Raw genomic sequence first — 27,761 nt, forward strand, 5'->3', positions numbered from 1 at the left:
GCCATCGGTCTGTCCAGCCCACAAGTGCATGCCCACTTATACATGTTGGGCTGAGTGATGGATTCTGTATAATTAGCCCATTAACATCAACGGGCAAACCTAGGCAGCCAGCTTCAATTGGGCTTACTTAAAGCCCAACTGAAAGCTATATTATTCTCTGAATTTCCTTTTGACAACTGCAAGCTATCCAATCAGAAAAAAAAATTAGTTTCTCCATAACCAAAGACAGAGATGAATCAAATTTTCAGAACTTATTCAAATGTCATAATCATTGCCATGATATCATTTGCAGTAGTTTCTGCAATTATCATCTCATTTTCTTTTGTGCAGGGAAATAGAAATGTGGCAGTTGGGGATGAATATGATCGTCACAGAAGAAGAAATCACAAAGATGCAAAGCTAGAGAGGGTTGAATCAGTTCTTGCTGGGGCAAGAACCCTAATAAGAGAAGCCACATCAACCCCCAACTGTACATTACTTCTTCAAGATGATGACCATTACATTCCTAAAGCTGACATTTACAGGAATCCTTGTGCCTTTTATCGGTACTTCCTCATCAATCCTCATTCCTGTATAGATCATATTCATTTCTTCCCTAGTAAGCAAGGCATGTCTTAGTGTGTATTTCTTCAAATAATTTTGATTAAATTAAGCAAAGTGCTCCAATTTGAGCATTGAAGAGGAAATGTGATTGTATTAGGCATGGAAATTGTAAAATAATGTTGACTGATTCTTCTCATTGTCCTTGAAATGCTCATATGGTTCCATTTGTGCAGAAAAATTTACTCTGAAAAGGTCTAGTTCTGGCTATTTTTATGGGAAAGACTAGAAAATTTAGTTAATTTTGACTGATTATGCATGCAGGAGTTACCAGTTAATGGAAAGATTGTTCAAGATCTTTGTCTATGAAGAGGGAGAGCCACCACTGTTTCATTATGGGACTTGCAAGAACATATACTCATTGGAAGGGATCTTCATTAGCTTAATTGAAACAAACACCAAATTCCGGACTCGAAATCCGGATGAAGCTCAACTCTATTTTCTCCCATTCAGTGTAGTTATGATCCTTGAGCACTTGTTTCATCCAATTATCCGCGACAAAGCTGTATTAGAGCGGAACATTGTTGATTATGTCAACACCATATCTCACCGGTACCCGTACTGGAATCGAAGCCTCGGAGCAGATCATTTCATGCTTTCTTGCCATGATTGGGTATTTAATTAGATCCCAAATTTCTTTTCTTGCTTGAATCCTTGAAATGAATCAATGTTACTGATGTTTTTGTTACAGGGTCCAAGAGCGACCTGGTACGTGAGACAATTGTACTTCAATTCCATTCGAGTTCTATGCAATGCAAACACATCAGAACACTTCAATCCAAAGAAAGATGCATCATGTCCCGAAATCAATCTCGTCACCGGAGAAATCACGAATCTAACGGGTGGATTACCGCCCTCTAATCGCACAATCCTAGCGTTCTTCGCTGGCGGTTTACATGGTAAAATTAGGCCAGCACTCCTACAGCATTGGAAGGAAAAGGACAGTGATCTACAAGTCTATGAGCAACTCCCTGAAGGCGTTTCATATGATGAAATGATGAAGAAGAGCAAGTACTGCATTTGTCCAAGTGGGCATGAAGTTGCCAGTCCAAGAATCGTCGAGGCGATATATGTAGAGTGTGTTCCAGTGCTGATATCTCAGCATTATGTGCTGCCATTCAGTGATGTTCTTGACTGGGAGTCGTTTTCGGTTAGGGTTTCGGTGAGTGAGATTCCGAGCCTGAAGAGGATTTTGATGGAGATACCAGAAAATGAGTACTTGAGAATGGTAAAAAGAGTGAAGCAGATGCAAAGACATTTTGTGGTGAATGATCCTCCCAAGAGATTTGATGTTTTTCATATGATACTTCATTCTATCTGGCTTAGGAGATTGAATTTTGTCATTGATAACTGATTTAGTAATAACATTGGAATCATAGTAGCCGGACAATAACATCTGATAAATCAAAGACAATGCAGACAATCTAATTTAAATTGTGCTTCTACTGGAGGTCTTATTCGAGATAGCAATGGTAATTGGCTTGCGGGGTTCACCATGAATATAGGTATGTGTTCAGTGCCTTGTGCGGAGTTGCGGGGAGTGTTGATCGGGTTGAGACATGCTATGGAGTTGGGCTTCAAAAGGTTACTGTGGAGGTGGATTCTAAGTTGGTGGCCGATATGCTTATTAGTCCTCATTGCTATGTCCTATGTGAATGCTTTGCTCCATTTAGTGGGTCGCACGGGCTCTATTGCACAAAACAAAATGGCAGGTAGTAGTCAAACAAGCAAATCAATGTGTGGATTGTTTAGCTTCTCTTATTTTTAATTTACCTAGGAGTATCTTATGAGGGCTGATTATGTAGGGATATCTTACTCCAAAATGATTTTTGAATAAAGTTTATTCCTTTTGGATTAAAAAAAAATTACACCATCCTCAATGGCTCTGCCTCTCGTAGTTAATCAGTCTGGTGACTGCTGCTCAAAGTCCAGTCTGGCTGCTTGGTCCAATCAATGATGACATGCACAACACATATCAACAGTTGAGATTAACAAATTTCCAATTTAACGCGTTATGTTATACCATAAAAAATAAAAAAAAATTGTTACACTATTTTATGTCAAGAGCCCATTTATTATGAGAATTTTCAACTCATACACATTAACAATATTATCTGATTTAGATTATTTGGTTTCCGTGGATACATTGCTTTCGTATGACTTTGCATTTTCAAGAGATCACTCATCTCAATAGTGCATTGCTCTATCAGAAATACGATTAATTATGGAGTTACTACGGGATGTATTGTTGTTGATAAAAATGAACTGATTTTATCTATATATGTTAACATGAATTCCCCTAAACTGCCTATTAGAGGGGAGAGAGGGTGCTCTATTTATGTTGTATTTAGTTTACTCTCCGTAGCCAATGTTGGACAACGATAAGGTTCTAAATTCTAACATTTTAACGTTGTTTTTTTTAATAATCCGATGGGATTTTAAAGCTTAATGACGCTACAATCCTTTCTAGACTAGGTGGACCCATGATCACCAAATAGAACGAAGTTTCCTAAAACCTACCAAAGAAATGGAGAAAAATATGTCTACATATATACCTACCAAAGAAATGGTCTCCCCTAAAGTATGTTTGGATTGAAGGATTTGGGGGGAAGGGAAGAGAAGGGAGGGGAGGGGGAGAGAAGGGAGGGGAGGGGAAGGGGACTATTTTTTCCTCTCCCATGTTTGGATTGATTAAAAAAAAAAGGAAAGAAATTTTGTTTAATTTACTAATTTATCCTTATTTTTATGTTAAAATATTATGTACAAGGGTAAAATAGATATTTAACTTACAAATGACTTAAGTAGTAATCACTTCCCTCCAAATGACTCCATTTTGGAGAGAAAGAATTTTAACAAAAATTTAATGAAATCTTCCTCCCAAATCCCCTCAAATCCCTCCCCTTAATTTTTAATAAACTATCCAAACAAGGGAATTGGAAGGAAACTCTATTTCCCTTCCTTTCCCTTCCCTCCAAATCCCTCAATCCAAACACACTCTAAATCACAGAAGTCCTCCTGTTTTCATTAGCCTATTTTTATTGGACTAGCGCAGCCTATTTTGCTAGTTCGTGAGAAAACACAAATATAAGCTAATCAGTGAACAGTCATCCAAGAATGAAAGAACATGAGCCTGCGATCATTGTGGATATATTCCGGAAACTGGATGAATTTTGCTCTCTTTGAGGGACCTAAACTAGGTCAGAGATCCGCACTCCTTGTGAACTGCATTGTCGTTATATTCGTATGTAGGTCAGATCTTTTTATTGTTGGAGAGTGTTTTGAAAACAAAAATGATTAATTAAAAAAAATAAAAATAAAATTATTTGCATTCTAAGATTCTTAAATGACCCTCAGAGCCCATCAACCATAATGGTTTATATGTAGTCCAACATAAGGGCCCATTAAACGTTACGTCCGGCCCATTTCTAAGTCAAGGGTCAAACATAACCAGATTAGCGGCCCATTACTTTATGCATACGGTACGTTTTCGTCATACAATAGACTTTCGGATGTTAGCGTGTCGTGCGGAAGATTCAAAGGTGGATTCAGCCATTCAGGTATTCTTTTACTGTATCAAGTTTTACTGTAACAGTGTTTATTTTTATATAACAATAATAATATGATTATTTTATCTATTGACTTTCAATGAGGAAGGAGGAATTCAACAAAATTATGATTACTTTTTATATATTATGGGAAAACTTTAAAAAATTGTTCTTTAAATTTCTTGGATGGTTCATATTTGTTACTAAATTTTAATAAATTTAGTTTGTTCTTCAACATAAAAAATACATGATTATCATCGTCATTATTCTAAAATTTTGGGATCGACTAAAAAGAATACATGATTATGTTTGTAATATTAAAATACATCTAGTTATTACTTTTAAACAAAAGGAGGGAGAGAGTACTCACATATAATAACAAAAAAATCATTGGTTGGGATGATTAAGTTAGTTTTTTTAATCTCTTAACGCACATGCGTCGAAGGTCGCATGTTCTTAGTTCTAGCACTCACTCTGGAGCAATTTGACATTATTTCTACAATGGACTTCGGCGTAGGATTTAACCGACTCATGTGGTTTTCGAATATTGTATGTGACCCGTAAATTTACTATCGGGGTGGAGTTTGACTTAATCAACTCATGTTTTTCGAATATTGTATGTGACCCGTGAATTTACTATTGGGGTGGAATTCGATAGACTGTGTTTTTGGTAATTTCACTCTTCACAAAAAAAACAAAGTACTCAAATATAAAAAAAAAATTGGAAAAAAAAAAACTCAGACCATAGGAGACTTCCATGCAAACATTCTTAGAAGAAGCCCAACCAAAGTCAATCAATGCGCCCTATATTTTGTGGCACGAGAAATCAATGGCGGGTCCCATGGGACCGTTGGCGTTGTGAACTTGTTATTGTAATCGACGGTCACAACCTCTGTGAACTCCAAATGAACATTATTGTATGATTGAGTCACATTGACCTGAGTCAATGCTTCTTTTTTTTTTCAAGAATAATTTTTTTTCTTTTCCCCTAAGAACAATAACTAGTCCAAAAAACAATTAACGTGTTGGTTGGACCAAAAGGCTTTTCGTTGCAAAAATTAATAGTTATTTCATATTACGTCCACAATAAGGACAACAATAGTAATTATTGTCTGGCGTATGATGAGGATCATGAATCTTTGGTCTTATTTTTTTTTTTAACAAATAATTCTCCTCACTCAATATGTTTATCGGATAGTTAAGCCAACTCTAAACTCAGGCTGCCAACTCAATCATTTCCACTCTGAGTGGGAAAGTTGAACTTGCGAAACCTGTCACATTTATAAAGAGTTACCATAGTTAACTTCACTATCTCAACCAAAACTTCTTTGTTGAATCATTGGTCTACCCTAAATCGATAATACTTAGTCGTCGCACTCTTTTAAAATATTTTGGCATATCATAAAATAATTTAACCGAAATGATTTATCTCCAGTTAACCCGATCACACCATGTATGTTGTGTTAATTTTATATTTTTGTCTTCGTGACAAGTTAAATTAAATTAAATTAAAACGAAGACTCCTTGAGCCTACCATGCAAGAAAAGGCCTTGTCTAAGTCTATATATACTCCAATCTTCGCCAACAACAACTTCACAACAATTTCGCAAGTCTGTCTTCCATATCTCAGTTAAACAACATGAAGGTAAGATATATGCCAAAAATATGGACACATAATCAAGTACTTATAGTGGTGAACTTCAGCTAGTTAGTTTATCCTAACATGGTATTTTCTTTGTTTGTTCCTTTTTGCAAGCAAAAGATAGTGATCAGGGTGTCCATGGATGGACAGAAGTGTCGCTCCCAATGGTGCCAATCTCTTATGTCTGCAGCTGGGTTTTCCGAGCCAAATCCTCGGTCCAAAACCCTGAAAACTGTTGTTAGTTTACAAGGTACGTAGCATGTTTTGATGTACCAACAATTCAATTGTGTGTTCTTCATTATTGGCTTTTCTGATGTTAATTTGCCCTGCAGGTGTGGAACGTGCAGCTTTAGGAGGGAGCGAGAAGGACGAGATAGAGGTGACCGGGGACGGGATTGACGCAGTTAAGCTAACAGATTTGCTGAGGAAGAAAGTTGGATTTGCAGAACTCGTCAGTGTAACTCCTGTTGAGGAGAAGAAAAAAGACGAACCAGCAGTGGTGCCTATGTTTTGGTCATATGGGGTGCCTCAGTACAAAGTCTATGAAATAAAAGGCAACAACTATAGTCCTTGTGGTTGGTCAATCTGGTGATTTTACAAATACATATTTGAATCGGTAATCAGAGAGAGGGCGACTGTTCATTGATGGGTTTATGGAAATTTGGTGGAGAATCAAGTCTAGATATGCTGAGTATGTATATCAATAAGAGCTGAGCTGCTGTGGTTTTGTAAAGAAACTGAAAATATGTGCCTTTGCACCGTTTAACTCACTTCATCAAATTAATTTCTGCAATTCCAATTGTTAGTTTTTTAGAGTGACTTCTTAAGAAATCAAAGAAACGATAGGGAGGCAAAAGTTTGCAGTGATTATTAACAAAAAATAAATTATGCAAACCACACGGGCAATTCGTCGAACACCTGACCTGCAACCAGTCAACTGAAAATTTCCGTCACAACCAACCAAGGAAATGAACGTACAAGGTACAATATGGGAACATAAGAACATGTTTAATTGAATATAAGGACCATAGATATTTTAAAAAAAAGAGGAGACGAGGAAGAGAATTTCTCTCCGATGGACTGATATCAACTTCAACGAATTATTAAAGTAAAAAAATCATTATTATATATATCGATGGGCTGGAAGGTCGATTTGACTCGAATCCTGGACCTGATCTTTAAGCCTTGGCCATACCAGATTGCCGGGTCCCACGGGACCATTGTGGTTGTTATCAACGGTCACAGAGTATTTGATGTGTGTATACATGGCTAAACCGCGTCCGCTACAAATAAAGTGTGGACTCGAAAGGCTCATTGAATATTTTCTTAATTAATTACAGACCATGTTTTTCAAACAAATTTTTTTTTATAGACAATGTGTCCGTTTGATAGAGCGGTTGTGTTGATTTTCAATGCTAATGATTAAACTGTGGAAAAAAATTTGAGTTTAAAGCTGTGAAATAAGTTTGAGGTGCTTGGTGAAACTTTTACTGTTGTTAGCTGTTAAGCTATATAAAATCAATTTTTGTTTGTATTAATTATTATTAATGAATAAATATCAGTTATTTGATTATAAATAAATAATTATTAATTTATTATTGTTATTAATTTACTTTAATATTTATTCAGAATGGATAACTAATTTATTATAATAATTCCTAATTTATTATAACAATTATTAATTTATTATAAGAATTATTAATCTGTAAGTATAAATATTAATTTATAATTCTTATGTCTTATAGTTTATTAACAATTTAATTCATTTAATATCAATATAACTTAACTTTAAAACAGGTGATCCCACCACTTTTTTTAAAAAATAAAAAAGCTAACTTTACACAAGTAGGAGCTCACATAATTTTTTTTTTTTAAAAAAAGAAATGGACCAACGCCTTTGAAAAAGCTCAATATTCATTTGGGGCGTTGCCCCGTTTTTCAGGTGATAACGCCCAACGTTATCTCGTGTTTTGTGAAGTGGGACCGTTTCACCAAACAGACCCAATAACATCAGAGGCAAAGATAAAGAGTAGTAGAGGAAGAATAGAATAAGACATAGTCGAGATAGAGAAGAAGAAGCTAACAAAGAAGGAAATGTATTCATATTTTTTTTTTAATTTTTTTAAAAAATATGCAAGAAATATATCAGATTTGTAGGTCAAGGTTGTTTGCTAATATATCCGAATTAAAATTTGAGGTATATCGAATCTCATTTATTGTCCTCTTAAAATAACATGAGACAATGAAAGGGTATTCAATGCTTACTTTGATTATTGTCAATGAAGGATAATTATGTAATACTATAAAAAATGTAATATTCAAAAAGATGTTTCCGAATTTAATATAAGTATGTCATACTATTATCAATTTTATTATAATACACTTCAATCAGTTCCAATTAAAAATTTGAAGGTGATGTCAAAAGTGTCTTTTCTTAAATTTTGTCTTCAGAGACTCTCTTGGAGTAAATTTTGTCAGACTCTCTTAGTCATCTAATGTGTTCATATTATTTGCTTCAAATTCTAAAGAGATGTACAGACATGATATATACAAAGATGTAAACAGTTGTAAGCAACGGTGTCTGGATAATACATGTAATAACTGAAATTTTGAACTATTTTATTTGTATTTTAAGACAGACGTGAAATGGTGAGTTTAAGACTTGAGCAAAACGGCGTGCTTTAGACAGAGATAACAAGGTCAACTTGATTTGATTGACTCCATTCCCAACCACACAACTGACAAGATAATACTGATTTGGCCATTTGGGGCCCCACAATTCTTTAAAATTTATAATTCACAAATGATAGAGAAAAAATAAAATAAATTTTAAAAATAAAAAGTAAAAATGTGGTGTGATGTGATGTACCGTCAAAACCATTGAATTCAATATATCCATCGGATAGTTGGGTCACCTCTAAACTCTGGCCGCAAATCCAATCCGTTCCAAATTGAGCGTGAAAGTTGAACTTGAAACCTACCACATTTGTAAAGAGTTACAATAGTCAACTTCACCATCTCAATCAAAGCTTATTTGTTACCCTAAATCAACAATACTTAATCATCACACTCTTTTAAAATATTTTGGCAAATCATAAAATACTTGAATGAAAATGATTCATCACTAGTTAACTCGGTCAACACTATCTATGTTGTTTGAATTTCAAAAATGTTAGAAATCCTAGTCAAAAAACATTTTAGCCATCCAAGTAGTGAATCTTGTCCCTCGATTGATATAAGTGTAGGGCTTACAAAATCTGATGATTCAAGTAGAGAGTAATACATCTATTACTGGGATCCCTCTCACTTCTATTTGTATTTTATAATTTTTATATTTTGTCTTCTTGACAATGTCAAAGAAATTAAATTAAAACGAAGGCTCCTTGAACCTGCCAAGAAAAGGCCTTGTCTAATTTTGACGCGGTAGTCGGTCTATATATACTCTAATCTTCGCCAACAACAACGTCACAACAATTTCTCAACTCTCTCTTCCATATCTCAGATAAACAATATGAAGGTAATATATATGCAAAATTTTTGACGCATAATCAAGTACGTATAATGGTGAATTTCAGCTAGTTAGTTTATCCTAACATGGTCTTTTCTTTGTTCCTTTTTGCAGCAAAAGATAGTGATCAGTGTGTCCATGGATGGACAGAAGTCTCGCTCCCAATGGTACCAATCTCTAATGTCTGCAGCTGGGTTTTCCGGGCAGAATCCCCGGTCCAAAGCCCTGCAAATCGCTGTTGGTTTACAAGGTACGTAGCATGTTTTGATGTGCCAACAATTCAATTGTGTGTTGTTCATTATTGGCTTTTCTGATGTTAGTTTTGCCCTGCAGGTGTGGACCAGGCAGCTTTAGGAGGAAAAGAGAAAGACCAGATAGAGGTGACCGGGGAAGGGATCGACGCAGTTGAGCTAACAGATTTGCTGAGGAAGAAAGTCGGATTTGCAAATCTCGTCAGTGTAACTCCTGTTGAGGCGAAGAAAGAAGAGAAGAAAGAGGAACCGAAAGTGGCGCCTCTGGTTTGGTCATATGGGGTGCCTCAGTACCAAATCTATGAAGTAAAAGGCAACGGCTCCCAATACTATAATCCATATGCTTGGTCAATCTGATAATCTTACAAATACATATTTGAATCAGTAATCAGAGAGATAAGGATTGTTCATTGATGGGTAATGGGTTGATGGAAATTTTGTGGAGAATCAAGACTAGAATATGCAGAGCATATATTCTCAAATCCTTGCAAAATCTGGCCTTAAATTTTGATAAAATTCTCCATTGTATTGTATCAATAAGAGCTGCTGTGATTTTGCAAAAAAACTGCAAATATGTCCCTTTGCACCCATTTTACATAATTCATCAGATTTATTACTGCAATTCTAATTGTTAGTTTGTCAGGATGAATTCTTAAGAAATAAATTTTTTTTAAAAAAAAAAACAGAAGAAGGCGTCACAGAGGAAATTCGTCGAACACCTGACTTGCAACGAGTCAACTGAAAATTTCCGTTACAACCAAGGAAATGAGCATACAATATGGACCATAAGAACTTGTTTAATTGAACCTGATGATGTCTAAAACAGGTCTACCCTATCAGACAAATCAGCCAAGTCAGACTGAGCTGGAATAACTAATTTCTCCTTTGCTGGTACGTGATCTCTTCCTTCCTTCCTGCACAAGAAGCGAACGTAAGCTTCGGTAGGGCCCCGAGGGTGTACTCGGGGGGACCTCTCCGACGCTCAAGTCAGTACAGTACTAAACTTGGGAGGATTGCTCGTTGCTTCGAGCGTTTCCTCTTGCTCAGTAAGTATTTTAGAGTGCGGAGTTAGATTCCTTACCTGAGGGCAGAGGTTCCCCTTTTATATGAGTTTGAAGTGTTTGAGTTGTAGTAGGAGTCGGACTCTCTCTCATTGGTTTTCCAGAGGGTTTCTCGGATGGTAAATTCTATTTGTATCCCTCTCCAAAGGGGAGTAGGACTCTATCTAGAATTGGCGTCCTATGAGGACTCTTCATCAGTTGAACTTCGTGCGTACATGCTTCTGTAGTACGGTTATCGAAGTGTGGTCTTCGGTACACTTCGGTCAAGAACCGAAGTTTACCCTTCGGTACGTCACCCACATCGTCCTCACTGGAACTTACTCTGCCACGTGGCCTTCTCCCATTAGTGGGGGTATTTTGGGAATATCAGTTGCCCCCCACACTCGTACCGAGGTATCTTAATGATGAACTGAGTATGAGTGTAATAATGTTTGTTCGACGGTTCATCTTTGCGGACAAGATCGAAGGATGCAGAGCGTCTCAACCTACGCACCGTTAGATCAGATCTTCCCCCTATATAAATAGGTGGCCTGCAGTTCTCTTCGATTTTTACTCGCCTCATTTTTACTATTTAGAGCGTTTAATCTGACTGACCGACCGAAGCCTTCCTTTGCAAAACCGAACATACTTCAATCTCTAGTTCTCTCAGTTTTCATAGCATAAGGTCAGTCTTTACTTCCTTCTATTGTTTTTGTTTTTATTATGTCTCTAAGTTCCTCCACTTCATCTTCCTCTTCGGGGGACGCGTCCTCTTCCTCTACTTCGAGTGAACGGACTGCGTCTGAGTCTGAAGTGAATATCATTGATTCTCCTACCTCCGACCTTAACGAGGCTTCAGTCCTTCGGTCAGATTATCCCGAAGTTGCTGATCGAAGTGAGCTTCCCCCAAATCAACAAGCGGGGGGAGACGAGGTTGATTTCGAACCGACATGTCTATCTGGTTCAGGATTAGATGATCATGGGGTGTCAAATATTAAGAGGGACTTCGGTATCCCCTGGGCCTGCCGTCGTATACCTTCAGACGAACACCCCCTTCATCCAAAGGAAGGGGAATTCGCCGTCTCGCTCCATTCCATAAAATACGGTGCAAGGATTCCATATCCTCCTGCATTGACCAGTTTCTTCCGTATCTTCAATATTTATCCCGCACTTCTAGCCCCGAACTCCTGGCTCTTCCTTAATACCGTTCTTAACCTTTGTGTCAAATATACTATACCCTTCAATTCTTTTATCATCCAGCACGTTCTCAGATTAAGTCGCCATGGTAGGGAGGTCGGTCTATACTACTTCCAGTTTCGGCCACCCATTGAGTCTCCTCGTTATCAGGCTTCAATCAGGGATTGGAAGAAGGGTTACTTCTTTGTGAAGGCGCCCCTTCAACCTGGAGAACACCTCCCTTTTCGAACTGAGTTCGGCATTCCACACATCTTTCATTTCAATAACCCTCGCGAGCTAAGGCATGAGACAGATAGGGATTTATTGGACCGACTAAAATCCTACCTTCCTCCCAACCCTTCGGTCAACCTATCTTTTAGTAAGATTGACTCTACGTACACCTACTCTTCGGTCATTCTTCAGAGAGGTGTGCTTCGGTTGGTCTTTTCAGACTTAGAGAAATTCACCTGTCTATATTACTTCTTTATTAACATGTTCGGTCATCCCTTGTGCAGATATGGCGAGCATGGAGGACTACGTCAACATGTTCAGCGCTGGGGCTTCGAAGGGCAAGAAGCACGGCATTGGTAAGGGAAATAGGAGGAAGCCGAACCCGAAGCGTTCAAGGAAGAATACAACGGGAGAGACTTCAACTGCAGCCAACGTGCTCAACGCTCCCACAACTGTTCACAGTTCGGTCAGGGTGACTCAACTGGGATCAAACCCCTCTCGGACTTCGGATTTTGTCAACATCCCTCTTCCAGTGACCCAACCCCCCCGAAGGATGGATATTGAAGACCTCACTGTTCATACACCGAACTGGGATGTTCTGGTGAGTGACTCTGCCAATAACCCAACCATTGCGGGTAGGATGGTTGCGAAGGCTCCAACTCCGGCTGACTTCAGTCGATACGAAGCGCTTGCTTTGTCAGACAAGGTGTCAGAGCTGAACGTTGCAGCTATGAAGGTATAATAATTTTATTTAACTTCGGTTCTCCTTTTTTGACTTGGTATTTTTACAGATGAAATTGGTCCCGAAGTACTGAAGTTCATTATGCCTATGTAGGTTGTCTCTGTTCTTGCTACACTTCCTGGAGGCATAGCGAACATGGCTCACAATGAAACGGCAGCAATTGAAAGGGCCGAAGCAGCTGCCATGGCGAAGGCGAAAGCTGAAGCCGAGCTAGAGACATTTCGGGCCGAACTGACGGAGAGGACCGAAGCTCTAAATGCTGCTAACGCCAAGGAGCTCAAATACCGTAAGGAAAAATCCCGGCTGGAGGCTGAGGTCACTAGGCTTTCCCAAGCTGCTGAAGCTGAACGAGTGAAGGCTATTGCCGAAGGCAAGGCCCTGGGGGTTCAAGAGTTCAAAGCCTCTGAGGAGTTCAAGTTAACTCTTCGTCATGAAGGCTACTTCGGTGGTCGTGGTGCCTTCAAAATGGCCAGGAAGGCTCTAATTGAGGCTGGGCAAGATCCAAGTGTTCTTGATAAGCTTTGCCCGGTTTTGGTTGGAAAGGACGGACTGGAGGAGTCCAAGGAGGAGATATATGCTGAACTTGCTAGGGCTGAGGAAGAAGTTCGTCGATAGGCTGAAGATGACGAGAATTCTGAAGAAGATTTCGAGGAGGGGGATGAACTCCCTTCAACTGTTGACCTTACCACAGTCACATCCGATGAAGATCCTCCTCGTGTCATCCCTGCTGAAGGTGATTCTCTTATTCAAGCAATTGAGCCAGGTGAAGTTCGTGCCTTTACTCCTGAGGATGTTCCTCCTTCAAATCCTCCTGATCTTATCCAGCCTGAAGCTAGCCTGCAAGAGCCTTCAGAGACTGAACTGCCTCCTTCAGTTGAAGATATTTAGCTCCTTTTTTTTTTTTTTGTGTAAACGATTAAGTATCTTTTGGTAATGATATCTTTCTATTTTCATATTCAGTTCGCTCTACTTTGTTGTGAATGCTTGAAGTGTATTTTTTTTTTGTCTGATCTTACTTCGGTTGAAGATGCTTGAAGTGTACTTCGCGCGTGAAGTACTTGTCGTGGCCGAAGGGTTGGCTTCGGATGAAGTATACACTTCAAGATCGAAGTACCTGATTCGACCGAAGGGTCTAAGGGCCTGGTGTTTTGTTTGGACCGAAGGTCTTGTTTGGACCGAAGGGTCTAAGGGCCGAAGTGGCCTAATTTTGAGACTTAGAAAATTTTTCTAAGCTTTGGGCCGAAGGGCCTGTTTGGACCGAAGGGTCTTATTTGGACCGAAGGTCTTGTTTGGACCGAAGGGTCTTATGTGGACCGAAGGTCTTGTTTGGACCGAAGGGTCTAAGGGCCGAAGTGGCCTAATTTTGAGACTTAGAAAATTTTTCTAAGCTTTGGGCCGAAGGGCCTGTTTGGACCGAAGGGTCTTATTTGGACCGAAGTTCTTGTTTGGACCGAAGGGTCTTATGTGGACCGAAGGTCATGTTTGGACCGAAGGGTCTAAGGGCCGAAGTGGCCTAATTTTGAGACTTAGAAAATTTTTCTAAGTTTTGGGCCGAAGGGCCTGTTTGGACCGAAGGGTCTTATGTGGACCGAAGGTCTTGTTTGGACCGAAGGGTCTTATATGGACCGAAAGGTCTTATTTGGACCGAATGTCTTGTTTGGACCGAAGGGTCTTATGTGGACCGAATGTCTTGTTTGGACCGAAGGGTCTAAGGGAAGGAATGATTGGGATAACTTCTGATCTGTTGTTTATTAAACTAATGAAAAAATAATAACTCTTTTTATTGTTCAACTAAATAAAATATCTACGTAGATTGTCAGCATTCCATGGACGCATCTTCTTCCCAGGGTTTTCTGGGTCTTCAATTCGGTATGTTCCTTCCTTGAATGCTTCAATTATTTTGAAAGGTCCATCCCACGTCTCCCCTAGCTTTCCGGGGTTCTTTTCTGCGGCCTCCTTCTTTCTTAAGACCAGGTCCCCTGGGGTGAATTTTCTTTCTTTGACCCTACGGTTGTAATACCGGACAGTCCTCTGCTTATACGCAGCAGTTCTGATTCGAGCTTCTTCTCTAACTTCCTCCACCAGGTCTAAATTATTCAGAAGCGCTTCATTATTTTCCTGGATATTGAAGTTAATGATCCTTGTAGTTGGGATTCCAATTTCTACAGGTATCACGGCTTCGGAGCCAAATGCCAGGGAGAAGGGTGTTTCTCCAGTAGAAGTCCGTGCTGTGGTTCGGTAGGACCATAGCACACTCGGTAGTTCTTCCACCCATCTTCCTTTGGCACTATCTAGTCTTGTCTTCAAACCTTGGAGGATCACTCGGTTTGTCACTTCAGCTTGCCCATTAGCTTGTGGGTGACTGACCGAAGTGACTCTGAGATCAACCCCCAACTCTTCACATAGCTTCTTCATCTTTCCTCCGACAAATTGTCTGCCGTTATCAACAATAAGGGCCCTTGGTATCCCATATCTACAGACAATGGTTCTCCAGATGAAGTCTATTACCTTATTCTCAGAAATAGTTGCAAGTGGCTCCACTTCTACCCACTTAGTGAAGTAGTCCACGGCTACTATCAGATATGTCCTTTGACCCGATGCTGGTGGGAATGGTCCAAGAAGATCCATACCCCACTGAGCAAATGGACATGGACTCTGAATGGGCACCATCTGACTAGGAGGAAGGTGGGGTACGTGGGAATGCCTTTGACACTTATCACACTTTTGAACAAGCTTTTTGGCGTCTGACACCATTGTAGGCCAGTAGTATCCACAACGTAGCACCTGATAACTTAATGTTCTTCCCCCTATGTGACTTCCACAAATTCCTTCATGCACTTCCCTTAGGGCATAATCAGCCTCTCTAGGCGTCAAACATCGCAGATATGGAAATGTGAAGGACCTTCTGTATAATTCTCCATCAATCAGAGTATATCTTGCTGCCCTTTTCCGGAGACTCCTTGCTTCATTCCTATCTTCAGGAAGTTTCCCTTCAAGTAAGAATTCTCTGATCGGGTCCTTCCAGCTTGGTTCAGCTTCAACCGGAACAACTTCTAGTTCAGCTGAAATACTTGGTTGAGGAAGTACTTCAATTCTGACCGAAGTAGGCCCTTTGGCTGAACAGACTGAAGCTAATCGTGCAAGGACATCTGCTTTTGCATTTTCCTCCCTAGGTATTCGATTAATCTCTACCTTGGGAATCTTGGCCAATAATTTCTTGACCGCAGCTAAGTACTTGACCATGTTTGAGCCTCTCGCCTCATAGTCTCCCTTCATTTGTTCTCTGTCCTCTGACTGCATGAACTTATCTCCCCTAGCGTAGAGTTCTCCCATAGTCTTCGGGCGTTTTTTCGTTAATGAGCGTACATACGCTTCATCCCTTACTGTCCTTACCAGGGCCGAAATAGCTACTTCTACCTGGACATGTGGGATTTCCAAGCATGCTCTATTGAACCTTGCAAGAAATGATCGAAGTGATTCTCCATGCTCATGGTCAAGATTCATCAGATCCAAACTTGTCTTTGCCGTCCTTCGTGCGGCGGAGAAGTGAAGCGCAAGTTTCTCGGACAAGTCTCCAAAACTAGTCACACTGTGTCTCGGTAATCGATTGAACCAAGTTCTTGCTGGTCCAAAAAGGGTTGATGGGAATATCTTACACATTATCAGGGCATTTGCCCCCCGACACTCCATCATTGATTTGAAACCCTGGATATGATCACAGGGGTCAGTTAACCCTTCATACTTCTCCAGCTTTGGAACAATAAGGTGACGCGGCATTTCAGCTTCAAGTATTTCAGGAGCTAAAGGGGTCAACGTACTGTCCCACACTCCCTCCATTGGGGACACTCCTTGTAGTGCTGCAATCTTCTTGTTCATCTCATCTAGGTGTCGACCGACATCTTCATTGTAGGTAGTTCCCCTTCTAGTACTTTCTCCAATGGTACCATCGGGATTCACCCTTCGGCTTGGTTCTCTAGACCTACCTGAGTGTGAACTTCGCATCTCCTCATTGTGCGGGATTTCTTGGTTCACTTGTGTCTGTTGGTTCATGATTAGTTCGGTCAACATTTGCACCTGCTGGGAAAGTTGTTGGAATTGTTCCTGAGTGCAAGGTACTTGGGACGGTCCAGCGTCCTGGTTATGCTGGTTGGTTCGGTCAGCAACATCCTCCTGGTGTTCTACCTCCTCATGATGGGGGTGTTCACCCTGCCCCCGGTCGGGAGCATTAGGGTCATCAACTCGACGGCTTGTTTCTGAAGTAGAAGCGACATTCTTTCTCAATCTGACCATTGTGAGTTTCTTTAGGGAAGTGTACATCTTTCCCACAGACGGCGCCAAACTGATGATGTCTAAAACAGGTCTACCCTATCAGACAAATCAGCCAAGTCAGACTGAGCTGGAATAACTAATTTCTACTTTGCTGGTACGTGATCTCTTCCTTCCTTCCTGCACAAGAAGCGAACGTAAGCTTCGGTAGGGCCCCGAGGGTGTACTCGGGGGGACCTCTCCGACGCTCAAGTCAGTACAGTACTAAACTTGGGAGGATTGCTCGTTGCTTCGAGCGTTTCCTCTTCCTCAGTAAGTATTTTAGAGTGCAGGAGTTAGATTCCTTACCTGAGGGCAGAGGTTCCCCTTTTATATGAGTTTGAAGTGTTTGAGTTGTAGTAGGAGTCGGACTCTCTCTCATTGGTTTTCCAGAGGGTTTCTCGGATGGTAAATTCTATTTGTATCCCTCTCCAAAGGGGAGTAGGACTCTATCTAGAATTGGCGTCCTATGAGGACTCTTCATCAGTTGAACTTCGTGGGTACATGCTTCTGTAGTACGGTTATCGAAGTGTGGTCTTCGGTACACTTCGGTCAAGAACCGAAGTTTACCCTTCGGTACGTCACCCACATTGTACTCACTAGAACTTACTCTGCCACGTGGCCTTCTCCCATTAGTGGGGGTATTTTGGGAATATCAGAACCAAAAATATCCGAAGGTCTAGTCTAGAAAAAACCCCGATTTTGTTGGGTTACCTTTTTGGTAGGAAAGGCGATCACAGGAAGAAATGCCCTACCAATGAATAGATTCGTCTACTAAGGTCAACAATCTCTTTCTTCATATACGATACCGTCCGGTTTGATATCCGAAACTATATGTAAGGACGATAGATTATTTTTTAAAAAAAGAAGACCAAGAGAATTTCTCTCCAATGGACTGATATCAACTTCGACGAATTACGTAAATCATTAGTAATATAATGATGGGTTGGGCTTCCTTTGATTGGGCCTAATATGCCTTTTTTTGGGGAATCAGACTTCAGTTGGATCTTTTCTCCATTGGTCATGCCGGCCGGGTCGCATGGCACCGTTGTGATTGTAATCGACGGTCACAACGTATTTGATGTGTATATACATGGCTAAACCGCGTCCGCTACAAGTAAAGTCTGTGAACTCGGAAAGGCTCATGTAATATTTTTCTCAATTATAGAGAGTGTTGTGCAGAGAAGTACAATGCAAGAGTAGAAGAAGTTGTTCAGAGGCAAAGATGAAGAGTAGAGTAGAGGAGGAACAAGAAGAAGACAGAGTCGAGAAAGAGAAGAAATAAACAACTGCAGTAGTGGCTTTTTGCTGAGCCAGTAAAAATCTATATTGGGTCTCACTTCTATTACATAAAAAGTCAAGTCAAACACGTCTCTTAATACAATCACATCAACAAAACACATTTTCCAATATAACCACATCAACAAAATACAAATTCCTATATATTTTTCCTTCCCATCCAACATGGTGGCCAACAAATTCTCATGCCCTTCATGTTGTCCACAATAAAAGTACATCAAAACACAATCTTTCAATACAGTCACATCAGCAAAACACATCTTCCAATATAATCACATCAGCAAGATACAAAACTCAATACAATCACATCAACAAAACACAAAACCCTATGCATATTTGTTGGCCCAGACAAAATAGCACCATTGCAAGTGCTTAAACAAAGAAATATATTCATATCATTTGCTTCAAAATTCAAATTCAAAATCAAAAGACATGTACGGACAGGACATATGCAAAGATGTAATAATAAAATAACAAACTGTTTCAACCATTTTATTTGTATCAAAAATGTTAGATATCCCAATAAAAAGCATGTCAGTCATCCCAGTAGTGGATTTTGTCCCTTGATTGATGTAAGTGTAGGAGTCCACAAAACCTGATAATTGAACCAGAGAGTGACACATCTACTACTTAGATAACTGAGATGTTTTTTATTAGGATTCTTATCACTTCTGTAATAACAGTGAGTTTAGGACTTGAGCTAAACGGTGCGCTTTAAAGGGAAATAACAAAGTCAACTTGAATTGGTAGACTCCACTCGCAATCATAATATACTAGCAAATGCATTTGAGAACTCTGCAATTCTCTATAGTTTACAATTCCCATTTGAAAATGTCAGATAAATTTTGAGAATAAAAAACAAAACAAAAATGTGGTGTGATGTGACATACGGTCAAAATTATTAGATTTAAATTGTAAACTCTATAATTTTAAATGAATTACGAAGCTAATAGATGTCTCGTAACCTGGGCAAAGACTAAACAACAATCCTAAACTCCCAAACTCATTCGCGGAGACTAAATCAACTTGGAAGACCAAACAAACTCAGGAAAGCTACCGCTCCTTAGCTCTTCAAAGTCCAAAAGTCCAAATTCCGCTAGGTAGGGTAGTTATGTGGATATTAATTGGTGAGGAGAGAAACTATAAACAATGACTTCGGACTTCTGACTACTGACTTGTATGTAAGCTTCCAAACTTTCGAAGTAATTAATGAAAATTGAACATCGTACAAGATTGAAACACATTTACCAGATCAATCAATGGGTCTTTCTTTATTATTATTTTTAAAAAGACATTTTCTCCCAAGTCCAAGAACTAGTCCAAAAAATCAATCTACGCGTGGGTTGGACCAAAATGCTGTTTGTGGAAAATAATACAAGGCCCAACTTGACATTTTTAACGCATGGTTGCCATGTTTTTCTTTTTTTTTTTTCCTTCTCTTTTTTTTTTAATGATGAGTATCCATGAATTTTTTTGTCCACCTAAATCATCGATAATTAATCATCGCACTTCTCTTAAAATATTTTGACAAGTCAAAAGAGAGTCAAAGGCTTCGTTTCATAAAACATTTAAAATAATCAAACGTCCTATTTGAAGAAGCATTAAAAGTAGTATTTTTTGGAGCATTTCAAAAATGATATTTTTTTTTAAAATATCGTTGAGAAATAAACATTTCAGTGGAATCGAATTTTGGACACAATATATCTAACTCAATCGATTACCAATCAAATCATCTCTCATTGATTTTCAAAATGCTACTTGAATATGACATTAAAAGGGCCCGTTTGGATTAACATATATTGGAGCATTTATATTACTTGTTAGTATAAATGCTAGTAGTCATCCAAACACCTTTTTTGATGCACGTGAATCGAGACATTTTCATCAGCATTTATACTACTTTTTACAATGCTATTTTTTGAAGCATTTGTCTAGCATTTTTGTGAGAATTGTCTATTTTATCCCCATTAAATCTACTTATTCCCATTATACCCCTGCGATCGTCAATTATTAATTAATTAATTAATTGTATTCATTGAAATTATTATTTAATTATGTTAGATAAATTAATTATCTTTATTTTATAAATTAATTTTTATTTTTAAATACATTTATATGTCTATATTACAACTAAAATGCATAATACCTTTCCACGTATGTGTGAATAGTGTTATTAATAAAATCCTTCTCATTTAATTAATAAATAATTTATTATTATCTTCAATTAATTTAAAATACATTTATTTATTTTATAAAATTTGTATGTCTGGATATAGCTATCTAAAATGTATGTTACTGCTGTACGTAATTTATCCAATATGCTACTAGCACAAATGTTAACAGTAATTTCACAAAATGCTCTACCAAACTAGCAAACTAGCCCACGTAGTAATTTCACAACTTTAACATTCAAATATGCATAATACCCCACATTTTTCAAGAATATTTCAAATATACCCTTAACTCTATTCACCCTTCACTCTTCATGATTTCACTCTTTTTACACCTTATACCTACGCGCAGCTTTGGTCATGCACAATGTAGATTTTTTTTTTTAACATACAATAATTTAATTTTTATTTTTTAGTGTTGAACATATCTCTTGATTGAATATGTCTTTAAATTTATTGAAATGTGAAACAATTTGATAATTGATTGCTTATGTTTCATGATGAATTGCATAATGCGCTTGTATGTAATGACAACATTTCATATACCATATCAACCAAACGGAGCCGATCAACTCGATCACCCTGTAACTACCTATATTGTGTTGATTCCCCCCCCCCCCCATCTTTTTAGTCTTCTCAAAAGTCTTTATGGCAGGACCCATATCAATTAAACAAAGACTCCTCACCCAACCATGAAAATGCAATGGCCTCATTGGCAAATTCTCACACGGAAGACTTGCCGTCTATATATAACAACAGCCACTAATCCCCATAATAACAACTTCGCAACAATTTATCAACCTTCTTCTGTTCCATATATAATCTCCAACATGAAGGCAAGACATGCAAAAATGTTTACACAATAATCAACTACTTCCGTGGAACCTCATCTAGTTAGCTAGTTTATGCTAATTTCGGTCCTTTCTTTTTTTCTTCTTTTGCAGCAAAAGATAGTGATCCACGTCGCCATGAATGGCCAGCAGCATCGCTCCCAATCTCTACTGTCCGCGGCATGCTTTTCCAGGCCGAATTCCCGGTCCAAAGCCCTGCAAATCGCTGTTGGTTTACCAGGCACGTTACATATATATATATATATATATATATATATATATATATATATATATATATATATATATATAGCATGTTTTGATGTACCAAGAATTCAATTTTGTTTGTTGATTGGCTTCGTCTCTAACGTTAATGTGACGGGCAGGTGTGGAACAAGCAGCTTTAAGAGGAACGGAGAAGGACCAGATAGAGGTGACAGGGGACATGATCGATGCAGTTGAGCTAACAAAATTGCTGAGAAAGAAAGTTGGATATGCAAACCTTATCAGTGTAACTCCTGTTGGGGCAAAGAAAGAAGATGAGAAAGAGAAGGCAACAAGGATGCCTATGTTTTGGTCATATGGGGTGCCTCAGGGCCAAGTCTATGAAATGAGAGATCCATATTCTTGCTCCATCCTGTGATTTTCGATTCATATTTGAATAAGTAATTATAGAAAGAGGGATTGCATATTGATTAATGTAAATATTGTGGAAAATAAAGTCTACAGATGCTTATAAAAAAAAAAAAAAAAAAGAGTCTATAGATGCATAGTATATATTTTTAAATCAGGTACTAAATTTTTGTAACATTATTCTTCATTTTCTTGTTTCAAAAAGAGCTGCTAATATAACGCTACCTCTCACTTGTGAGTTTGGAGTATCAAAATCTCAACAATTGGACTATACGGGTTATAGTCCTCTCATTGAATAGTCCTCCGCTCCGTATTAGTAACACTTTGTCCGTTTTGGGTTAGTCTATATTGGCCCACACGACTTTTTCTTCCTAGGCCTAGCATCAACCCATACTAGTTTGAGCCCAGGAAAAACACTTGTTACTAGTTAGAAAATTTGGACTACTGTATATTGTACTTCACATCTTCTCTTAGGCGATGTTGGACAATAGACTTAACCCTTCTCAACTCGACAACTCTTCCGGCACCACTAAACTTGTACAGCAGAGGCTTGCAGCTTCATCCACTCGAGCTTACATCTCACATGTGGTTGGTTTGTACATTGGACATCCGAAAGGCCCTTCCCTCTCATTTGTGGGCTTGTAGTATCCAAAGCCCAACAAATAGACCATACATGTTAGGATCCTCTCGCATGTGACTTTAAAAAAAAAATCCTCTCGCATGTGAGTGGTTCGTCCATAAGAACATCCAAAAAATCAACAAGTGATCCAAAAGTTTGGAGGATCAAAATTGCTTTGATACTATGTTATGATTTGTCCTAATCCAATCCAACTTGAAGTATTGTTAGCTCCACGGCAAAAGCCCGTATGAATTTTTCTTATTAAAATTTAATTGAAGTGTTTGGAGATGAGTTGAAGATGATAAACCACATAACTAGGGCTTACCAAACCAATGGGGGGAATTTTATGCTCTAACAATTATCTCTGCAATTCCAATTGTTATTTTTTTAGGGTGACTTACTTCTTAGGATTTCAAAGAAACGATACGAAAGCAACAATTATTTCTCACTGGTCATGAGAAAGACGAAACGATGCAGATGACACAGGCAATTAAGACGAAACGATGCAAACGACACAGGCAATTAATTCGCAATTAATTTGTCGAAAACCACCTCCTGCAACGAGCCAACTGCATGAAGATTTCCTACACAGCCAAGGAAAGGACAAATGTACATGTGAATAACTTGGAAGTCTTGAACCACAACGAGGACGACCATAAGAAACTTATCTAATTGATTGTAAGGACGACATATTTTTCTTTTATTTTTTATTTAAAAAAGAAAGAAAGATAATCTCTCCTATCGACTCAACATGATATGGAATCATTCCACCTAATTCGTTTATCAACTTCAAGAAGTCTTTAAATTATGTAAATCATCAATATTATGTTGATGGGCTGGGCTTCCATTGATTGGGCCTAATATTCCTGTTTTAGACTTCAGCAGTTCAGCTCCAATTGGGTCTTTTCTCCATGAACCGGTTCACCATTTCTTGGGCCTTGGCCCATTTTGTTCTTGCACCAGCTACCAAGAAATATTTCACTCTTTTTTTTCTCACTTACAGATGAATCATGAAAGTCGAAACTGAAGATCCTGCCATCAACTCCAACACAAATAGGTTCCACAAAGAAAGCTAGATTTAGATAGTTTAGCCAAGAATACAACACCTGCCTCATCTGACATCTCATATACAAATGGACAAAACATTACTCCCAAGTACAAAAATACTGAAACTCAGACAGAAATTTCAAAGATTCAGATGACCTTCTTTGCCAGTAATACCAAAAAAAGTAAATCCCCGCACATTAAACTCAGTTTAACTCATCAAAGTTCGAAAGTCACTTTCTTTAGCCAGACAGAACTAAGCAGATATTCACTGAATCATTTTCCTCTCTAATATATGACTCATGTTTCTCATTCTCTTCTCCTGTTCTCCCCAATCCAGACACAACCCAATGCAGTTTTGAATTGCTGGAACCTTAACTAGTAAATGTAATCAACACATTCGTTGAATCTAACCAGAAATGTTCTTGGTAGACTTTTGTGCTGGAAGAGATCTGTATATATAGCAGAATATAATCAACACCTGCAATTACTTTAGAACAATAACTCAAACCCTCACATTATCAATTTATCACTACTGCTTGCTTGGGGAAAGACTGCTCTTTCAGAATCTCTGAAGACACAAAATCATGAAGGTGAGGCATATATGCGCATTTGTTAACATGTGACTTTTAATTCAACTAGTTTACTTAAGCTGAGTTTTTCCATTAATGGTTGCAGCAGAAGGTAGTGATCAAGGTCCCCATTAATGGCTACAAGTACTGCTGCGGAGTCCCCATGTCTGGCCTCTGCTTTCGCAGGCAGAACCTGCGCTCCAAAGCACTGAAGATTGTTGTTGGATTACCAGGTGTAGATTTTGTCACTCTTGTTTGAAACCCACATCCAATATTCAAAAAAAGAGAAACAAAGTTGATCTTTCATCTACAAAATTGAAAACCCAAGTGGGAAATTCCATAAAAATTTGTTTTCTGATTAGCCCTTTTGTTTTCTTTATTTTTCTTGAATGCACAGGAATTGAATCGGCAGCTTTCGGTGGGAGAGATAAGGACCAAATAGTGGTGACAGGGGAAGAGATTGATGCAGTTCAGCTAACAAATATACTAAGAAGGAAAGTTGGATATTCAGAGCTGGTGAGTGTAACCCCTGTCGAAGACCAGAAAGAGGAGCCAAAGGAGCAGCCCATGGTATGTTTCCATGGATATGGAGTGCCACAATACCAAAACTATGAGATGAGGAGCCTTAATCCCTATCATTTCTCCATCTAGTAATAATATCATATATGAAAATTATAAGTTAGTGAATTTGGTTACATATATAGGTAATGTGATGCATAATAAAAGAGAGTGATTAATAATTTTGTGCACTTACTCTGTTTCTCCTGTTCAAGTGAACCCCTGTTATTTGTGAATTCATGAATGGATGGGAGAGAAATTGTAGAGAGAGAAGTAACAACTGTGTTTCTGCATGACTCCTCTGATGCCAACTAGGAAAGAGTCAAAATTGATGAAGACTTGTTGGCTAGTTTCTTAGTTGGCATTCAGGGAGCCAGGCAGGTCATCTGGTCAAATCCCCTCTCGTTGACTGGCTCAATCACTTCCACTTCACAAATGACAAAACAAAGGCATTAGTGGAATCATTACACTAGAGAGAATAAACAAACATTTACGCTCCAACTGTTCATTAACATAACATAAACAGAGGAAAATAGTATTTCAGAGATTGAAAGCTGAAATCAAGATTAGACTTACAGTTTCACTGCATAACCTACCATTGAAAATAAAGTGTAATTCAACTTGATGACTGTTCAATTCTCTCTCAGTGAAGCTGAGTTACAAGTGATGAGAGATAGAAGAAGTGTGTGGGCTGTGGCAGAGCAGAGCAGGGGAGTGGGTATTTAAAGAAGTTATTAAGGGAAAGTCTAGAGGCAAAAACAACATGAAATCCAGGCTGAGATGATAGAGAAGACCTTCAATGAGACGGCAAAATGGGGTATTTCACGGCCAAAGCCAGCCTAATTTGGCTTTATTGGGAGCTTATAGTTCTGGCTCTCTCATCACCCTGATAATAAATATTATCGTTGACTGATTAATGATTGTTCTTACAAGGCTTTTGACATGTTGACTGATACTAACCTACTAATTATGGAAACTTTTATCTATACACCACTAATCTATTATCTTTATACTACTTTTTAAATTTTTATAGTTTACAAAAATTATACTTGTATACAATTATATATTAACCCTTAAACTAAAAATTTAAAATAAATCATTTTTACATATTTAATTAGAGACTATTAAGTTTACATCCGAATTTTTCAAAAAGAAAAAAACAACAACAGTAGGATGTCATTTTTCTGGAAGAAAAACAACACAGGCTGTCGTTTTTCTATAAGAAAAACAACATGGTCTTGTCGTTTTTCTTGCAAAAAAAAAAAAAAACTTGGCACTTCGTTTTTCTAAAATAAAAACAACAAGACCCTATCGATTTCTGGAGAGACTACAAATCGATAGAAGCTGTCGTTTTTTGTGAATAAAAACGACGGATGGTGTCTTTTTTTTAACATGTAAACAACACGATGTTACCGTTTTATAACCCTAGAAACGGCCCTGGTGTGTTGATTTTTATTTCAGTCCTATTCTAACCAGAAATCGTCCAAAGTTTAACAACTACACACACGCACTCATGCTATATACAGAAATCGGCAAACCCACATGTTCAATTTCAGAGATTTCATTAGATATAAAAATATTTAAGAGAGAATTCACAAGACCTTACCTCTCCTCTAAAGCTTTTTGATGTTGATAATGATAAATTTTTGGTCATCTACTCGCATGGTTTTGGACGTCGATTCAGGTGTGGAAAATCGGTGGCAGCTGGAGTCCTAATATGGGGAAACCGATAAGAGATTTGAAGTTTGAATATGTGTAAACGTAATACTAATACTTCTAATATTGTATAAAACAAGGGTAATTTGGTATTTTTCACGAAAAATTTGTGTGTAGACTTATAAATTTATGGTGTAAACTTATCATGTGTAAAGAATTGTGTAGAGATACTAGATTAGCTGTGTGTAAATAAAATTTCCCTCTAACTACTAAGTACACGTTGGGCTTTTATCCCAAAAGTCCAGTTGTTTTGTTGGCCCAAACCCGTTAAGATCATTGAAGGAGTATCTGGGCCTACTACAAGGCCCAGCCCAGTTTACTGGAATCAGACTCATGAGAGGGTAAGAATTCGTCATGTGGGAGGGGGATAATTACCAGAAATCAACCACATGATCCAAAACAGTTCATATGCGCGCCACCATATTGGTCTCTTGTGAAACCCTAATTTTTGTTTTCCAGTTTTTTTCCTTTATTTTGAGAGTGAATTTGTGGACAAAATCCAAATTTGATGCGCCCTAATTGCATCCACACATCGTTTTTGCCACAATCGGGGAATTCGTTTCGCTTGGGTGATTTGTTCGTTCGACACAATTGGGGAATTCATGGACCTCCAATCCACGTTCGCTTGGGAGATTATTTTTTCCCTCCAAAGCAAAGCAAGAACGCATGCGAGCAAAAGCGAATACAGCGAATCTTTCCTTCTGCTACTTTCGAAGACTAATCTCCATATCCACGTAAAAGCCTACCTTCTGGTACTTTTAGGGCATTTCTTTTTATTTGACCTCTTCGAAGTTCAACACATGATGGGATGGCTATGAAATCTCGCACCTTATCAGAGAACTTGCAATGATATTATTTTGTCTGGGCCAACAAATATGTATGGGGTTTTGTGTTTTGTTGATGTGGTTGTATTGGGAGATTTGTTTTGCTGATGTGGCTGTATTGGAAGATGTGTTTTGCTGTAGTTTTATTGTGGACAATACGGAGGGAATGAGAATTTGTTGGCCTCCATGTTGGGTGGGAAGGAAAAATGTATAGGAATTTGTGTTTTGTTGATGTGGTTATATTGAGGGATGTGTTTTGTTGATGTGGTTGTATTGAGAGACGTGTTTGACTTGACTTTTTATGTAATAGAGATGAGACCCAATATTTGTTTTTACTGGCCCAACAAAATGGGACCATTGCAATTGTTCTCAGCGGCCGGAATCTAGTGGCCCCGACCCAAAGTCAACGGTAGTATCACTGCTACATTAACGGCCGTTGGCCTGTTGATCACGCATCC

The 27,761-nt window shown here is 38.4% G+C and overlaps 4 protein-coding genes across 4 annotated transcripts; all 4 read left to right on the forward strand.

Annotated features, from left to right (window-relative positions):
* The first annotated feature begins 864 nt into the window (after positions 1 to 864).
* On the forward strand, positions 865 to 1,954 carry LOC119999313 (probable glycosyltransferase At3g07620). The gene is made up of 2 exons (XM_038846815.1): positions 865 to 1,213; positions 1,292 to 1,954. The coding sequence occupies exons 1-2, from the start codon at positions 878 to 880 to the stop codon at positions 1,952 to 1,954; spliced, it is 999 nt and encodes a 332-aa protein (XP_038702743.1). The 5' UTR covers positions 865 to 877.
* Positions 1,955 to 5,703: 3,749 nt separating this feature from the next.
* LOC120000966 (heavy metal-associated isoprenylated plant protein 46-like) lies at positions 5,704 to 6,580 on the forward strand. Its single transcript, XM_038849153.1, has 3 exons — positions 5,704 to 5,790; positions 5,902 to 6,037; positions 6,120 to 6,580. The coding sequence occupies exons 1-3, from the start codon at positions 5,785 to 5,787 to the stop codon at positions 6,377 to 6,379; spliced, it is 402 nt and encodes a 133-aa protein (XP_038705081.1). The 5' UTR covers positions 5,704 to 5,784; the 3' UTR covers positions 6,380 to 6,580.
* Positions 6,581 to 9,196: 2,616 nt separating this feature from the next.
* Positions 9,197 to 10,168, forward strand: LOC120000488 (heavy metal-associated isoprenylated plant protein 16-like). The gene is made up of 3 exons (XM_038848584.1): positions 9,197 to 9,304; positions 9,410 to 9,545; positions 9,629 to 10,168. The coding sequence occupies exons 1-3, from the start codon at positions 9,299 to 9,301 to the stop codon at positions 9,901 to 9,903; spliced, it is 417 nt and encodes a 138-aa protein (XP_038704512.1). The 5' UTR covers positions 9,197 to 9,298; the 3' UTR covers positions 9,904 to 10,168.
* An 11,028-nt stretch (positions 10,169 to 21,196) lies between these two features.
* Positions 21,197 to 22,194, forward strand: LOC120001027. Its single transcript, XM_038849241.1, has 3 exons — positions 21,197 to 21,346; positions 21,455 to 21,581; positions 21,724 to 22,194. Exons 1-3 carry the CDS (start codon positions 21,203 to 21,205, stop codon positions 21,978 to 21,980), a joined length of 528 nt encoding a protein of 175 aa, XP_038705169.1. The 5' UTR covers positions 21,197 to 21,202; the 3' UTR covers positions 21,981 to 22,194.
* Positions 22,195 to 27,761: the final 5,567 nt, after the last annotated feature.

Source organism: Tripterygium wilfordii, chromosome 6, assembly GCF_013401445.1.
Source record: "Tripterygium wilfordii isolate XIE 37 chromosome 6, ASM1340144v1, whole genome shotgun sequence".
NCBI lineage: Eukaryota > Viridiplantae > Streptophyta > Magnoliopsida > Celastrales > Celastraceae > Tripterygium > Tripterygium wilfordii.

Coding starts and splice junctions, on each gene's coding strand:
- LOC119999313 (XM_038846815.1), top strand. CDS start 878: ATGGAAAGATTGTTCAAGATCTTTGTCTATGAAGAGGGAGAGCCACCA. Junction 1,214..1,291: donor TGCTTTCTTGCCATGATTGG/GTATTTAATTAG, acceptor TTTTTGTTACAG/GGTCCAAGAGCGACCTGGTA.
- LOC120000966 (XM_038849153.1), top strand. Junction 6,038..6,119: donor AACTGTTGTTAGTTTACAAG/GTACGTAGCATG, acceptor TTTGCCCTGCAG/GTGTGGAACGTGCAGCTTTA.
- LOC120000488 (XM_038848584.1), top strand. Junction 9,546..9,628: donor AATCGCTGTTGGTTTACAAG/GTACGTAGCATG, acceptor TTTGCCCTGCAG/GTGTGGACCAGGCAGCTTTA.
- LOC120001027 (XM_038849241.1), top strand. CDS start 21,203: ATGAAAATGCAATGGCCTCATTGGCAAATTCTCACACGGAAGACTTGC. Junction 21,347..21,454: donor ATATAATCTCCAACATGAAG/GCAAGACATGCA, acceptor CTTCTTTTGCAG/CAAAAGATAGTGATCCACGT. Junction 21,582..21,723: donor AATCGCTGTTGGTTTACCAG/GCACGTTACATA, acceptor TGTGACGGGCAG/GTGTGGAACAAGCAGCTTTA.